At 52.9% G+C, this 16,035-nt stretch overlaps 1 protein-coding gene across 13 annotated transcripts in view; it reads right to left on the bottom strand.

The window, feature by feature from the left end:
* Nucleotides 1-236: 236 nt before the first annotated feature.
* Nucleotides 237-16,035, bottom strand: part of Tle3 (TLE family member 3, transcriptional corepressor) — a 45,999-nt gene continuing 30,200 nt past the window's right edge. For 2 of the 13 annotated variants that reach the window (XM_021206722.2, XM_021206727.2), the window contains exons 8-20: nucleotides 15,197-15,213; nucleotides 11,396-11,515; nucleotides 10,577-10,627; nucleotides 9,978-10,130; nucleotides 9,453-9,594; nucleotides 8,747-8,931; nucleotides 7,497-7,573; nucleotides 6,322-6,571; nucleotides 5,722-5,969; nucleotides 4,781-4,928; nucleotides 4,005-4,155; nucleotides 3,186-3,262; nucleotides 237-2,153 (exon numbers count right to left, since the gene is read on the bottom strand). In XM_021206722.2, coding sequence (XP_021062381.1) covers nucleotides 2,046-2,153; nucleotides 3,186-3,262; nucleotides 4,005-4,155; nucleotides 4,781-4,928; nucleotides 5,722-5,969; nucleotides 6,322-6,571; nucleotides 7,497-7,573; nucleotides 8,747-8,931; nucleotides 9,453-9,594; nucleotides 9,978-10,130; nucleotides 10,577-10,627; nucleotides 11,396-11,515; nucleotides 15,197-15,213 — 1,727 coding nt within the window. In that variant the 3' untranslated portion in view covers nucleotides 237-2,045. Of the gene's footprint in view, nucleotides 2,154-3,185; nucleotides 3,263-4,004; nucleotides 4,156-4,780; nucleotides 4,929-5,721; nucleotides 5,970-6,321; nucleotides 6,572-7,496; nucleotides 7,574-8,731; nucleotides 8,932-9,452; nucleotides 9,595-9,977; nucleotides 10,131-10,576; nucleotides 10,628-11,395; nucleotides 11,516-15,196; nucleotides 15,214-16,035 lie in introns of all 13 variants that reach the window. The other 11 variants (XM_029543819.1, XM_021206729.2, XM_029543817.1 and 8 more) reach the window with 8 other exon arrangements.

Genomic DNA, 16,035 nt, shown 5'->3' with positions numbered 1-16,035 from the left:
TTAGCCAGGGGTTCCCAGCCTACTTCTACCGGTGCATGGACCAAAGGCAGTGGTATAGCAAGCTCTGAACTAGGAAAAAGCCCAACAGCCCTGTCCAGACTTTCGATGGGGTGGGAGGAGGGAGGAGGGAGGAGGGAGGGCTTTCTGGTGAGATGCTTCCCAGGTTCCAGAAAGCAACTGGACCAACCATGGACCCCACTTTCCCAGGCATGACTGAGACACTGGAGGGAAAAAAGGCAATTAAAACACAACAATCAAACCAACCTTTTTAAATAGTAACTTTTAAAAATATAAAAAGCTTCATTACAATGACTTTTCAATGTTTCTTTTTTCTTCAGGAATAACTCTTTTCCACCCTAACCCTCCCTTCTGGCTACAGCCTTAACAAGTGGTGGCCAGTGGCCATCTGAAACCCAGAGAAAGACGGACAGACTCCAGACAGGCACGACGACATGCCTCTCAGGAAGGCGCAGGGTGCCACGGTCTTTCCATGTCCCGACATACATCCTGTTCGGGGCAGCCGCTCAGCTGGAGCCCTGGAGATGGGAAGGTTTTAGACACCCTCATCTTTCTTCCCAGACGGAGTCCCGCATTATAAAACAATCCATAAAAATGCAATATAAAAACTCTCTTCCATATGCTACATCCATGGAGAGCCCACCAGTAGGGCTCACACGGTCTTTAGCTTTTCTTTAATAAAACAACAAAAGAACAAAACAAAACAAGGCAAACCTAATACCACAAACATTGGTACCCTAGGGATGGTATTTGCAGATGACTGCCCCAGCCCCCAGCCCACTGTCCCGCCCATCTTCTCAGACTTACGACCCTGGGGGTGGGGGGCAGGAGGTCACCATTTCCCCGCTTCAGGGAGCAGAAAAGGCTGAGAGCAGGAAAGGGGAGACGGTATCTTATCAAAGGAGATCACTTCTAATTATTTTTATTCAAATTAAAAAAAAAAAAGCACCCACACCAGTTGCTGTTTTTCTCTGGTCGCTCCCTGAGCTGAGTCGCTTCATCTCCCCCCCACCCCCACCCCCATATGGAATCCTTTCTAGGCTGCGCTGGAGGACAGTCAGAGAGGGAGTTCCCTTGAACTTCCATTCCTCATCACAATGATTGAGTGTGCACCAAAGAGAAAGATGGGGGGGGGGGAGGGGACAGAAAGAGATGGAGGTCACAGGAGGTGTGTGGTCAAGGCAAGAGACAGATGGGGCAGAGGGAACCCACAGGAAATCCTCGCTGTTCCTGTGGGTAATAGCCCAGGCTGGCCCATCCCAGTACTGTCCATCAGCTTGTCTGTCCATCTGCCTATCATTCCATCTAAAGATGGCGCTAAAACCCGTGTGGAGATATACTTCAGTCCCAGTGTGCCAGGATGGCTTGCCCAGCCCCAGGAAGCTTCTCACTCGGCTCCCCAACTCTCTATCTCTGCCTACTTTCCCCACAGAACAGCTGTTAAAAAAAAAATTAAGAAAAAAAAAAAAAAAAAAAAAAAAAAAAAAAAAAAAAAAAAAGAAAAACCACCACCATGAGTGGGTTACAAATACAGCAGGCAAAATCCACGGCGAGCAATGGTGGGACGGGGCTCCTCCCTCACTGGCCAGTCAACAACCAGTCTCTTATTTACACTGTTCACAAACCTTGTGCACTGCACAATCAGAATGAGGCGCCCCTCCCCAGAAACAACAATGTCTACTCCTGCATCTCCCCTCCCCCCCAACCCAGAGTGGGGAGGGGACAGGTCAGAAAGGGGAGGAAGAGACAGAGACTCATGAGGATGTCTGTGGGGGAAACGGAAGCAGAAGCCTCCAGAGAAATCTGACTGAAGCATCTGCCAGCACTGGTTAGAGGGAGAGGAGAAAGTTCTTCAAGTCTGTCAGACACATCAATCCACGAAGGGGCGGGCATCCTCTCCACCCTCCGGAGGGCAGCCCCACAATGCTGCTCCCTCCCTTCTGCCGTCCTCGGAGCCTGGCCAGCATCTCCCTGTCAGGGCCGCGTGGGTGTCTCCCAGAGTTTGACAGGCCTGTTAGAGTCCTTGTTCAGTAGATGACCTCGTAAACTGTGGCCTTCTTGTCACCAGAGCCTGTTACAATATATTTGTCATCCGCTGAAATGTCACAGCTCAAGACAGATGAGGACTCTTTTGACTGGGGAAGACATGGAGAAACAGGAAGACATTTAGTGTGGGGAGAGAACAGACAGGAATTCACTCTGGGTTCTCCCCAGTACTTCAGGGCTCTGAAGGGAGCATTCTATTCTCCGACTCAGACTGAGTAGGTAGAGATAGATGGTAGAAAAAGGCCCACTTCCTCTGGGGCTTCTAGTCCCTTCCACCTGCCCCTTCATCTGGAACACCTCCTGAGCTGGCTGTAGTATGATCTTCCCCAAGTTTAAGGATGAGAACAGGACACTTAGCATATGCATCTCTGCTAAGTTTACCGATAGAAAGGAGCACTTCAGAGTCACGGCAGCATCAAGAGACAGACCCTTCATTCAGCTGGACCAGCTAGAAAGACTGGTCCTGGGTTTGCAGGCCCTCAACAAAACTAGAGACTTTTCCAAAACTAGAGACATGTGGCACATGGGACTAGTCATTTAAGCAGGAAGCTGAAATGGATGTGTGTGTGTGTGTATGTGTAAGAGCAAGAGTGTAAAAAAAACAAGTGATTATTAGTTGTGCTGTGGAGGATTGTGTGTGTGTGTGTGTGAGAGAGAGAGAGAGAGAGAGATGGAGGGGCTCAGGATCTTAAAATCTGTAAAAAAAACAAAAACAAAAACAAAAACAAAAACAAACAAACAAAAAAAAAACGCATGTCCATTCTAGCATCTCATCACACTGATGGCTTAGGGTGGCCATACTGACCTGAATGGGTGTCAGTGGGTTAAATGGCTACTCCACAGGCACAACTACCCAGAGCCAGCCAAGCTCACTTTTGACGCACCAGGTGCCACATGAGTGAGTCCCTTCCTAGAAGCTCTTACCCTCAAGGATCCCAGGCCTTCCCCACATCCTTCCCTCTGGGGTCCTCCATCTAGTAAGGGCTAGCTAGTGGGGGTAGGGGTTAGCAGGTCTGCTCCTAGCTCTAGACTCCTCCTGTCCTGCCTCCAGCTACCCTCAGCCCCACTGCTGTGGCCACATCCTGACTTGGGAGAAGTGGGAAGGAAGACCAGGGGTGTACCTGGAAGATGCTGGCTCCGTAAGGCGTCCTCCAGGCATTGAGAAGGTTGTCTTTCCCAGTGCTCACAAACCACTTGCCTGCAAGGTGAAGCAAAGGAGCCCTCAGACTGTGGCTCACTGCCTTGCGCAGCAGGACCCACCCCAGCCGTGTCTGCCCCGCATGGAAACACCCTCAGACATGCTTAACCAGGGTTTAGTGCTTGCTGTTCTCCACTCCTGAAGAGCAGTTACAAGCATGGCGCACAGATACCTAGAGGGTGCCCTTCCCTGCTGTCCGGGGGTGAGAGCCAGAATAGGAGAACAAAATTCAATTAATGGTGTTGAGCATGGTTCCCAAAAGGATCCCTGCCAAAATCACTCAAGTCAGCTAGCCCTTCCCAGTCTATGACTCAAGTCAGCTAGCCCTTCCCAGTCTATGACTGGAAGGTGGAGCGAGCACCAGAAACAGCCAAAGACCAATAGTCAGAGAGGACTTTCCTCCAAGAGCGCTCCTAGCTGTGGCTCCTAACATCCCCCAAAGCAACATACTCTTCCCAGCCAGTTTCTCTGAGGCCAAGAGTTGGCACCATGTGGAACCGTCAGAGAAGATCCAGGTCAACATGGAAAGCCTTTGGCCTACTGTCCTGAGGGTTTAGTGTTCCAGAGTGACATCCATATTTAAGACAAGGATGGGGAACAAGAAAGGCTTTTCTCCTCCAGGACATTGAAGGAGCATGTGTTTGGCTGACTCAAAGACTGTGGGTCCCCCTACTCCCCCACTGTCTACTGGACCAGGCTCCCCACGCTGGCTCTCATGCTAGGCTAGGGCTTCAGGGCTTACCACAGTAGGCAAACTTGAGGGACAGCACGCAGCTCTCATGCAGGTGCAGCTGGTACTTGTCGGGCTTGGTGTGGTGCAGGACTTCCACATTGCTGCTCTCCATGCCCACGGCTAGCCACTCCCCAGTGGGGCAGTAACCCAGGGAGAAGATCTGCAAGGACAGACAGTTCAGTGTCCCCTCTACCTGCAGGGCTGGAGCAGCCCCTTGGGCAGGGTTAGATCCTCCTCACTCCACCCTCACCACTTACAAACAAACCCGATAAACCAGCTGTCAGTTGCCCCTCCTCGCTACGCCAGGATGTCATTTGTATCCCATTGAGGAAGCTGGCTCTGGAGGTAGAGCAGGAGGGGCTGCAACTCCCAGGCCCTGCAAGCTGCACTCAGCTCACTCCCTAAGAAACTGGCAATGACTATACTCCACATTAAGGTACTAATTATTAAAATGATGAAGCAAGTCTAACAAGCAAGAAATATCAAGGCTCATGGGAAAGGTTCACAGGAGGCTTCTTAAGTCAGGTGCCCACCCCAGAGCTGGGAGGGAGCTTTGCGCACACTACAGAGCACAGGGACCAATCTGTGGACTTAGGATGAGTTGGGTGTGTGCCCATCTCTGAGGGCATGCATGCCCACTCTACACCACTGCTGCTGCTTCCAATCAACCTTCCCGGATGGCTCGGGCTGGTCCCTTGGCAGTCAATCACGACCCTGTGTGGTCACTCTGTCCCCTGACAGGTGCTGGGGCCCAAGAGGAAGCACACAGTGCTTGGGTTACACACCTGGGAGGTGAAATCGTGTTGTTGTAGCTGCCGTCCTTCACGTAGGTCCCAGGAGCGCACAGTGTTGTCCAGGCCCCCGGTCCACAGCTTAGTGCCATCATGAGAGATGTCAATACAGCTGGCCCCATCTGTGTGGCCCTGGAACTGCCTATGAAGGCCAAGCAAGGAAGAAGGGTGAGCCCCAGAGACTGCAATCATTCCAAGGACTGAGCCAGCTACACAGGCAAGCTAGAAGGAAACTGGAGGTACAAAATACTGGATCACGTGCCTCAAAACCTTAGCCAACAGGAAGCTGAGCCAGACCAGACCCTTGCTATTCCACTCAGGGGAGCTACCAAGGACAGTTTCCCTGAGAAAAGACCTCTGATTCAATGTATCTAGGCGGGACCCCTGGGGAGCCCACTCTGCTCCCAAGAAGGTAATGGAGAGGAAGGCAGAAGGATTCTAAGGGATTTTCTATCGTGTTTAGGACCAGCCTTTGGGACACACTCCTCAACCCAGTCTTCGCTGTCCCTATTTAACTTAACTCATCTATAAGGCTATGGCCCAAAACATGCCCAAGGGTATCATGGTAACACTGGGAACTGCCATCCACCATTACATAGGTAGTGTGACTCAGAGGAAGACACCACACCACCCAGGTCACACAGAACCCAAGCAAGCTACACAGGACGTCTCAGAGACACAAAGCTCAGCTGCTCTGCTCCACCCGGGCCTCACCATGAGGCGATGCTGCATTTCTCCACTCTCTGCTATCTCCACTGCTCGAGCTACTTTCCCAGAACTGTTCAAAGCTCCGCCTTCCTCAACATCTTCCTCCAAGCCCTTAGGCTGAAGGGGGCCCTCCATGAGCTGCCCACCCTTCACTTCTCCAGAAGGACCAACATCATGGGCTGGGTGAGTATGAACAGCCTAGCTGCTGCCCTGCCAGCCTCACTCACCTGACCAGAGTCTGGTTGTGCAGATCCCAAACCGCAATGTTCCCGTCGCTGCAGCAGGAGAAACAGACTTTGGCATCAGGACTGATGGCCAGGGCATAACAAGCCGGAGCCGAGGACGTCAGCTCAGCCTTGATGCGGGGTGTGGGCGAGGCCAGGTCCCAGATGGTGAGCGTGCTGGCCTCACCACCCACAATGAGCGTGCGCCCATCGGGGAGAAGCTTGCACGAGCGAATGTAGTTGTCCCTGTTCTGGAAGGAGGAGAGCAGAGGTTAAGTGCTATCCACTTGCTTTGTCGTGGGTCAAGAAAGCCACCTCAGGTAAGGTAACATCCTTATAAAGTGTCTATGCCCCTGGAGGCTTCTCCACCCTCAATTTTCCACCCATCCAATTTCTCATGCTTTTCTCTAGAATCTGGAGCCTAAGAGTCATCTCCATTTGCAGATGCCCCAACTGGGGCCAAAGAGGTTAGTCAGCTTACCCAGAGCTGTGCCTGGCCCTGGGCCTAGTGCCCCTGGCCCTTCCCACCCTGGGTGTGTCTGCCCCGTTTTCCTCTGCCTCCTACCTGCTACAGAAGAAGCCTGTGTGGCCCTAGCCTCTTACCAGGCAGTCCAGCTGGGAGATGGGAGTCTTGCTGCCCGGCTGGCTGATGTCCCATATCTTCACACAGCCCTTGCCGCCTGTATAGACGTGTCGTGTGGGGTTGCTGATGGTCACAGCACACACCACCTCCCCATGGCTGAGCGTGTTGATCTGCCGGGCATGCCTGGGAATGCCGGGGCCCGCTAGCGCATCATGGGGGAAGGGCACAGGTTGCATCTGCCCGTCAGCACTCACATGGAAGGAGTATGCCCTGCAAGAAGGAGGTGGGTCACTCCTGCCATCCACCCCTAACACGTCCCACGGGCCCCATTCAAATCAATGTATACACACCGTGACTTACTGCCCTGACTCCAAGCCCCTCTCCCCTAAATCCCTTAAGTCCAGGAGCCCCTGGGTACTGGGATGGCTCCATCAGGTTGGAACCTACTTAATAGTCCAACCATACATCCTTGCTCCAAATCAGCTTAGGTGCTCCATGGAATGTTGTGGAGTGCCCCTCCCATACCACCCCATCCACATACACTTGAGAAGATTAAAGTCTCCAGACATGCCAGTCTGGGAAAGGACCCAACTAAATGCCATGACCTGCCTCTGAAGTCAGTGATACTAGGGACAGAGCACCTTCCTGTCCCTCTAAAGGCAAAAACGACAACGGTATCTGAGCCTCAGGGACTCAGCTTGGTCTGTCCACATTACTGTGAGTGCCCTTCTCCGTGGCCATGGTGGCATAAGATCTATTATAGTACAGTGCAGGTTTCTATGTGGTACACATAGTTCAAACTTTAATTTCCCAATAAGCCATGTAGACAAAGAGCAGGGTAATACTGTGCTCCATAGAAGAGCAGGGGAACTAGAGGCAGGGTAGGGGCTGGTGCCTTTGCAGCAGGTAGAACTTGAAGGAGTCCCTAGGGCCCACATTGCTCTCTGGGCTATGCTTACAAGCATTCTGATCCTCCCAGAGCCATCAACTTGGACCTCAGAGTCCCTAAGTTCTCCTGGTGGAGGGGGTTTCTGGGACTGACTTCCTTGGGTGGTGACTATGCCTTTGGGTCTCAGGAGGGACAGACACATTCCTAGAGAACGTTGTATCCAGCAAGACCCCGTGCTCAGGGGATGGACAAGTGTTTTACCTTTCTACCCCATGAAGCATGCAAAAAGAATAGCCAAGTGCTTACGGTTTCCCTCCAGGAATGGAGGCAAGACTGGAGGGCAGGCCTGTGGCCCTCATCGGGGGGTGAGGGTCAAAACCAACCTATAAAGAAAGGAGAGTGGCTCAGTCAGTCTGTCGTCACATAGCCTCACCCTGTTCCCCACGGCCACCGTCATCTAGGCCTGCCGCACCCTGTGACTTCTCCAGAACCAAGTGATCGAGAGCACTGCTGAGTAGAGCCTGTGTCAGAGAAGGCAGAAGCCAGGATGGCCAAGTGTCCTGCCAGGACAGTAACAGACAAGATGACAATAGTAAACCCCATCTCAACCTGTATCCCCTCTGCACTGCCAGGCAGTACAGAAGAGGCCCTGCCCCATCTCTCTCCTTCCTGAGTGTGCTGTAAGCCTGTGGAGTGGGGCCACCCCAAACACAGAAGATCAGAGAAAAACTGTCCTGAAAAATGAGTCCCCTCTGCCAGCTTTAATCCTGTTTGTCCACAGTAACTGTCACCACCAGGCCCACCTCCCAAAACCCTGCTACCTGACCAGATAGATGTCACTAAGCTCTTATTGGGACCATTATCCCCTTTCAGGGTATTATCCAGAGGTCTCAGATGAGAGAGGGCAGTCTAAGAGTTACCTAAAGTCACCTGAGACTCAGGCAGGTCTGACGCCCCCTAAGTAAACTCTCTCTAACCAGGTGCTCTTCCCTGAGCAGCCGTCAGGTGTCCACAGATATTCTGGCTAGTTATATGTCAACTTGACACAAGCTAGAGTCATCAGAAAGGAGGGAACCTCAATTGAGAAAATGTCTCCAGAAGATCCAATTGTAGAGCATTTTCTTAATTACTGATGGGGAGGGGAGGGCTCAGCCCATTATGGGTGGTAGCATCCTTGGGCTGACGGTCCTGGCTTCCATAAGGAAGCAAGCTGAGCAAAGCCATGAGAGCAATCCAGTAAGCAGCACTCCTCCATGGCCTCTGCATCAGCTCCTGCCTTCAAGTGCCTGCTCTGCCTGAGTTCCTGCCCTCACTGCTTTGGGGGATGAACTGTTCTAAGGAACTGAGTGAGATAAACCTTTTCCTCTCCAAGTTGCTTTTGGTCATGGTGTTTCTTCACAGCAATAGACACCTTAAGACAACACCCAAGGATCCCTTCAGCATGCAGGGATATGCATTACACTAACCCTGCCTAACCCTGACAGCTCCCATTCCCTACCCAATCCCCACCACCACCAAAAGGAGCCAAAAGGTCTACGTACAGCTCCAAAGCTCACCATTGGCGATCGGCCATAGGCGGCTGCTGCAGCGGCGGCGGCGGCACTCATCTGGGATGGGATGTTGTGTAGGCCAGCATAGGCGCTTGGGCTGGTGAGGGAGCCATTCATTTCATGGTGGCTCATCATGGCAAAGGGTGCTGGATAGGAGCTGGTGAGGGTGATGGGTGTTCGCAAGGCCGAGGCTGTGAGGACGTGAACAAGGAAGTGGGATGAGTGGGGAGGAGGCATCCGTGAGTGGGCTCACCCTTCTGACACACAAAGCTGAGGCCATAACCCTCCTACATTCTGAAACATCTACCCAACTGGACCCCTGACTTCTGAGGCCAAGATTGGAGTCATTTCTTTTCTGAGGGCAGCCCACAGCCCAGAGAAGAGGGCTTGCTCAGGAGCTCACAAAACCATTAACAGAAGTGAAAACAGGTCTAAGGTAACAACCTGTTAGATGCTCTTTTCACACACTTGACACAGCAGAGACCTCGTAGACTCTGACATACCAATATTAAAGACCCCCATAAACCCTGATATATATCAATGTCAAAGGTGCAGGCTTCCATATCCTTAAACCTGACAAGAAAGACCACCAGGCAGACCCGGGAAGCCCCAGCTTGGACACCCTATATTGCTGGCCATCTGTTTGGCTCCACCTAGCCAGGGACCAACCTCCCCTCCCCCACCAGATTGACCCGGGTCCCATTGTGCCTACCCATTATACCTATCGGGTCCATGCCTGGAGGTTTGCCCGGCATTGACCGGAGCCCCGGGGTGGTGCTGGTGCCCGGAGTTGGGGCATCGTTCCTTGGCGTTGGTGTGTTGGACTTGAGCCCAGGTGTGGAAGATTTGTCATTCTGAGAAAGGAAGACACACAGAGACCACAGTGAGGATTCCTGACCACAGTGAGACCAATCCATGAGGATTCCTGTCTCCCAAGAGTTGGGCAAAATGCCTAACTCTGGTCCCACATGAAGCCAAGCGTGGGTTGAACAGAAGTCCCTAGCTGGCAGGGACCATGGTGGTGAAGGTTCTAAGTTAAAGATGCAGAAGCCAAGGCTCTGAAACATTCACTAGTGTGGGTTAATGATTCAAACACAGCCAATCCCAATAGCCATGTTCTTTCCACACCCAATTCCCACCCTGCAGGCAGCAGGCCTGGAGCACTAGCCGCTGCAACCACGCCTCCTGTCTCTCCCCGCCCCCAGCTCTGTAAGGTGCCAGGACAGACCCCACATACATGGCCAAGGTCTTTGGTCTTGGAAGAAGGTGTGCTGCTGGAGGAGGCCACGGAGGCTGGGCTGGTAGGGGCATCTTTCTTCAGACCTCGGGCTTTGTCCAGCCCATTCTCAGGAGGGGAGTGTGCTGGGCTCACCCGGGGTGTGGCTGGGTCCTGGAAGGACAAGGGTACCAGAGCTCTGAAGCTGAGAGCAGGTATCCCTGCCCCAGCAACAGGAAGGTGATGGGCACGGGTGGGAGGGGCTTAGCTCTGAACAATCTAGACCCTGAGCGTGGGGTGGCCAACGATCTGGAGGCAGGAAGGAATGACCTCCCCCAGGTCACAAACACTAAACAGCAAGGTTGCACAGGGCCTTATGGGAGATTCTCTCCAGGAAAGCACACTCCCCCAACCCTGGAGAGGGAAGACGGGGCCACCTGGACAACTATGGGACACGAAGACTGCCGCTTCCTGAGACCTTTCAGTACCCACACACGAAGCTACTAGCCCGCCTGCTTCCCTGATGCTCCACTGCCTGGCTCCAGCAGCAGGCAGAAGAGACCTTACCTACAGAAGATCCGTCCCAAACCACCCCTCCTACAACTGGGTCCTGCCCTTACCTCATTGGAGACATCCACCACCAGGTCGTCACTCTTGTCCCCATCGCTGTCCTATAAGCAAGAGAGAAGCCAGTAAGAGCATGTGGACCCCTGATCTGCCCAAGCCTAACCCTGCACCTCAACAACTTCCCCAACCAAACCCCAAAGCTCAGGCTGCTCTGCTGCTGTGCCCCTTAGAATTCCTTCCCCCAGTTCTTTGCAGCACAGCCTCTGGGGCTCTGACATGTCTAAGCAGTCTCATTACCATGGTCCTGAGCCTTCAAAAGCCAGCAGCTCCTTCCCAGCTGTCCCATCTTTGCACCCACTCTGGGGCAGGTGACTGGCTTCACTCTGCAGCACAGCTGAGCTTTGTGTAACATGTTCAGAGCCACAGGGCAGCCAGATGGGACAAAGATGGCTTGGTAGTAGCCCCCCCCCCCCCGACTCAAATCTCACCCCTGTTCAGTCTGGCAATGGAGGACACGTAACCGTGCTCCCACTGGGATCTCACAGGTTGTTACAAACTGTGTCTCCGTGGCTGGATGCCTGGGATGGACTGTGAAGATGGTAGGGCTCCCAAAGGGGTACCCCGGGACACTCCCTTGGAGCATGGGGTGTAGCAGAGAAGTGTCTAGGACCTTCAGCTCTCCCCAGACTGCATGTAGGCTGGGATAATGTCCCTGTTCACTTCTCTCCCAATGGCTCACCTGACCACAGAGTATGTATGAACCTCCCCTCTCTCTGGGCCCTGACACAGCTACCAGTCTCTCAGACTCAGAGTCGAGGCCAAAGCCAGCACACAACCCTACCCAGTGAAGCCACTCGCCGACCCCTACGTACATATCGGCTCAGGCTGTCTTTCTCTTCCGCCTTCCGCTTCTTGGCTTCCATGCTGTAGTCTGCCGAGCCCCGGTGCTTCTCACTGGCCCGGAGGCTTTCAGAGGGTGACACGGAATTGTTCTGGAAGAAGAGGACCCTGGGGTCAAACCTCCATGCTGAATGTATAATATGCACACAGGCAATATTACATTCAAGTAAGCAGCTGACAGAGGGCCAGGAGAAGGAAGTGGGCAGATAAGCTGTGACTGCAGATCCAGTTCACCCACGACCCACGACGTTCCCAGGACACCTTGGGTCCCTGGGAACTTACCCAAAATATCAATTTTTAGAAGCAAGTTACTGCTATTTCTGTCTCCTGGCCTGAGGCGAAGTCCCAAGAGGCTGAGGGGCACCTTAAGTTGGGCAGTGAATGAGAAAAGGTGTTGAGCTACAGATAAAGCCCTAAGCAGAGATGAGCAACTCAGCCCTGGGCTCCTCCACTGCCAAGTCTCAGGCAAACTGAAGAGAAACCAGCATCACAAAGGCACAAAGCCTGCAAGGCCACTAAGACTTTCCCTTGAAATGATAGGACCTCCCTTAGGGTGAAAGCAAGCTAAGGTCTCCAGCAGAGGACGGTAAGGTTTCATGCTGGGGAGAGAGCACTGGGAGTTCTCAGTTCTTCCTCTGCAACAGTGGGAGGGAGAGGAATCCCTAGGGAGATCTGAGGCAGGTGAGCAGCAGGGAAGGCTGAAAACGGGGTGTCCTATGGCTGTGCACAGGGAGGGGGAACCTCTGGCAAGGGCTATCTGCAAACCTTGAAGGCCTAGCAACCCCTCAGGATACAGTGAGCTCAATGGCTACCTCAAGCACCACCCTACCACTGTTTGAATGTGAAGTGCCCCACAGGCTAAGGGGTCCCAGCTGATTGGGGGGAGGGGTTGTCCTTGGAACCTTCTGGACATGGGCTCTGGCTGGCAGACACAGGCCACAGAGGATTATAGGCAAGCTCTGATACAGGCCAGCTTCCTCCTAACTGTGGCCAGGATGTAACCAGTCGCCTCACATTCCTGCTTCCTCCAAGTCACAATGTAACCATAATGGACTGTACACCCTCAAACCACGAGACAACCAACCCTTCCTCGTTCCAGTTATCTTCTTATAGTGATAAGAAAAGTACTGATAAACCTACCCATGTTCAGACTGACATTAATGTTAGGAGTGACAGAATGAGTCAGAGGACCCCGCCCGGTCTAACTATAGGGACGAGAGTGGCCACAAGCCCACACATGCTAAAGACGCATGCTAAAGTCGTGTGGGGCTCCAGAGCAAGACGATGCGCTCACAAAGAGGGACACTGAAGGCAGGTACGGTGATCCTTCTTGTCTCCTTTCCCCATTTTACTAGAGGCCAATGCTGGCCCAGGGATGGGGTTCGCTGGCAGGGAACAAGGCGGGGTGGCCAGCAGGTGGATGGGTTTGGGGGAATGGTGTGGGAGGGAGCCAGCCGCAGAACTTAATTTCCTTTCCTAAGCCGGTTTTCTGGGCAGCCCTTCCCTGCCAAGTTTCTGCCTGAAGCAAATTAAAATGGCAGAGTTATCAAGCCTTGAAGAAAAAAAAATGGAGGTTATAATGGAACTGCAGCTCAACCTTCCCCGCAGCCGGGCGAGCGGCGGCGATGCGCTCACAGCCGCAATTCAATTAGTTGCTGCAAGCACAGGCAGAAAAAGAAAAAAAAAAAAAATCACCGTCATTTCATTTCATTTCCTCCGATGGTGGCGGCCACCCCGTGCTAAGCAGAAATGCTTCTAGCCCCTCAGGCTGGCTGCCCCTGCGCAGGCGGGTGATGGAGAGGAGGGAGGGGACGGGGTGGCTGCTCGTGTTTCTCCTTGCGACCCAGTGCGAGAACAGGGAACTCTTTCTTCTCATGCAGTCAGGCTGAAAACCCTCGCCGCTACCGGAGAGTCATGTCAGGCATTTAGCGGCATCGATCCAGCCCGCCTCTGGTTGGCAGGCGGCCAAAAAACTAAGTATTTTTTATTGCTTCAGCTAGGCAAGGAAATATGAATGAAGCTACCTCTAATTGGACTCCAGACTAACCCCTCTGGGACAGCTTCCAGCCTGTCCACCCGGCCCCCTCCCCTCTCTGACACAGCCTTGTCCTTCCTGCCGGAGATCTTGACTGTTGACAAGCTGTTTTCCTAAGGCTGATTATTTCAATCTCCACCATCCAACACCATGGCCTGAGGATACAGCCCCCAGAGTACTCCCCACCCCCCACCGGTACCCTCCCTGAGCTGCCCAGCCCTAGGATGCTATGGGATACATCTCTGTTCACTCTCCAGTCCCCGTGTTGAGGTGGCCTAGCTTGGATGCCAGGAACATTATGGGGGGGAAAGGGCTGTGCACTTGGGGGTCCCTCTGGGTTTCTGGCAGAAAGCTTTCAGCAAGGGCACAAAGCCACAAGCGAAAAGGTATGAAGAAGTGGGTACTGACTGGGCTTCAATACCACTTCCTGGGGAAGGCCTCCTGCTGACCAAGTAATGAGCCCTGTTACAGGGGGTCTGCCTATCAAAGCTGAGAGGCCCTCAGACAGGGTAATCCCCGGGACGTGCAGAAGGAGACTGGGGCCCCAAGGTCAAGACCTACGACCTCATAAGGCTGAGACTGGACTGAAGCTGGGGGGGGGGGCGGAGGTTGGGGGTGGGGCTGGGAGACAACACAGGTGGACATACCTATTCCAGCTCTACTTCTACGTGGGAAACCTGCCTCTACAAAAGTATGCCACTGTTTAAGGATCAACACCAAAGCAATCAAAATGGACTTCGGCTTTCATCAATCCTTTCTTCTGTGCCTAGCCATTCCTGAGCCCAAGGGAGCGGGCGGGGCAGAAGAGACAGCTAATGGGAGGGACGAGAGCAGTCTGGACAGAGGGAGGGATTGGAAAGGAAGGTGGGTCGGGCAGAGGGAGCTTCTGAGGAGGATGCTGCCTGGACGGCTAGTTAAAGGCCTGACATTCCAAGTCCTACTTAACATGAAGTAATAAGGAGAGCCATCCTAGCAGATTAAGATGGTCCCCGGTACAAGCTCTGCGATGAAGAATAAAACAGCTCCGCTAATCGCTGGAGGGTTTTTTTTTTTTTTTTTTTTTTAAATCCAGACTCCACTGTGCTTATTCAGAGAGCTTATTCACTTGAAACAGAACCTTGGAGCCTCGGTGTGATCAGAGAGATTTACAGCAAATCTCTGAGCTGGCAGACACGCCGTCGGCCTGGCCTTAATACCCACTTGCTAGCACTTTCTTCAACAGAGTCAAAGTGCAGAGCGGGGAGAAACCTCGGGCATCTGGAGAAAGGAGGGCTCGGGATTATGCCGGAAGCAGGCATCCAGCCTACAGGGCCGATGAACCATCAACCCAGGAAGCGTCGGGAACGCGGGGCTCAGGCCAGTGACTCCAAAAAGCCCCTTGGAAGATGTAGGGCGTGGGCTAATGGCTTCAGTTGACCATGTCTCTTTGTAAGGGGGACTTAGAGGTCACACGACAGAGAACAGCAACTCCTATATTATGATAGACAGTAACTACCCCTAGTACTGAATATGGACATTGTCACCAGTCCTGAAGCCAGATCTTCCAGCTCTGGGCACACATAAACAAATGATAAATAAAAACCCCAGCTTCCACCCACAGAGCAGAACGGGAAACTGGGGTTAGCTGTGGGTAGCACAGGACAGGCTACTTGCCAGGCCTGTAGTTCTAGGACCAGGCCTCTAGGCAGGCCCATCCTCCTCCCATACCCACCCCTACACCAAGAGCACCCTCACTTACCGTGCTGGACTCTCTCTCTGAGAGGCAGGAAGGCCAGGAAAAAAGGAAGGTCAGGACCCACAAGGAAAAACAAAGGGGGAAAAAAACAAGGTCACTCTCTGCTCAGCTGACCTTTGTGATCTGTTAAAGCCACCTCTCACTGGTTAGCCTGACTCTAGTTCCCTGGGTGCAGTGAAGGCACGTCCAGTATATGGCATCCCAGTGGTTCCCCCTCCCACCGGTGTCCAGCATGGCCTAGAATCCAGGCCATTAGCCTTCTTCCTGGTGTGTCAAAAGAATCGTGGTTTGCTTTTCACTGTACTTTCTAGAATCGTAAGTGGGAGCAGGGAAGGTTATTGCTTTTTTAAAAAATGCAATTTGGAACTGACTTCTACTGTTTTGCTTTCTTAACACCATCCTCTGTTTCTTTGCCAAAAAGCCCCCAGAAGCTTGGGCCTCTGGTCACACCAGTCCAGCTAATCAGCAGCTCTTATTGTCCTCTCCTCTGTCAAGAAGGGACAAAACAGTTTGCCACTGGCTCCTAGGATACAGCACGGACTAAGGCTTGGATGGCAACTCCTCCCTAAAAGTCCCTGGGAGCTTGGAAGATGTTGACTATGTGGCCCAGTAAATACCTAAAAGCCAACCGAAAGTACAAGCTGGCAGCTTTACAAAGAGGCTGCGTGAGGCCAGGTCCTTGTTCCCTCTGATGTCCTCCTGAGCCCCAATAGTGCTATTCAGAGAGCCGGGGCAAGAGCTTCCATTCCTCATCTCTAATCATTTCTCTGCTGGAGAATTCCTGAGACCCTACACTTACAGATGGTCCACTAATCTGAGTCAGGGGTCTCAAATACCCTGGG

This window comes from Mus pahari, chromosome 10 (genome assembly GCF_900095145.1).
Source record: "Mus pahari chromosome 10, PAHARI_EIJ_v1.1, whole genome shotgun sequence".
NCBI lineage: Eukaryota > Metazoa > Chordata > Mammalia > Rodentia > Muridae > Mus > Mus pahari.
The sequence above is the reverse complement of the archived record's forward strand: the minus strand, read 5'-3'. Positions and strand labels throughout refer to the sequence as shown.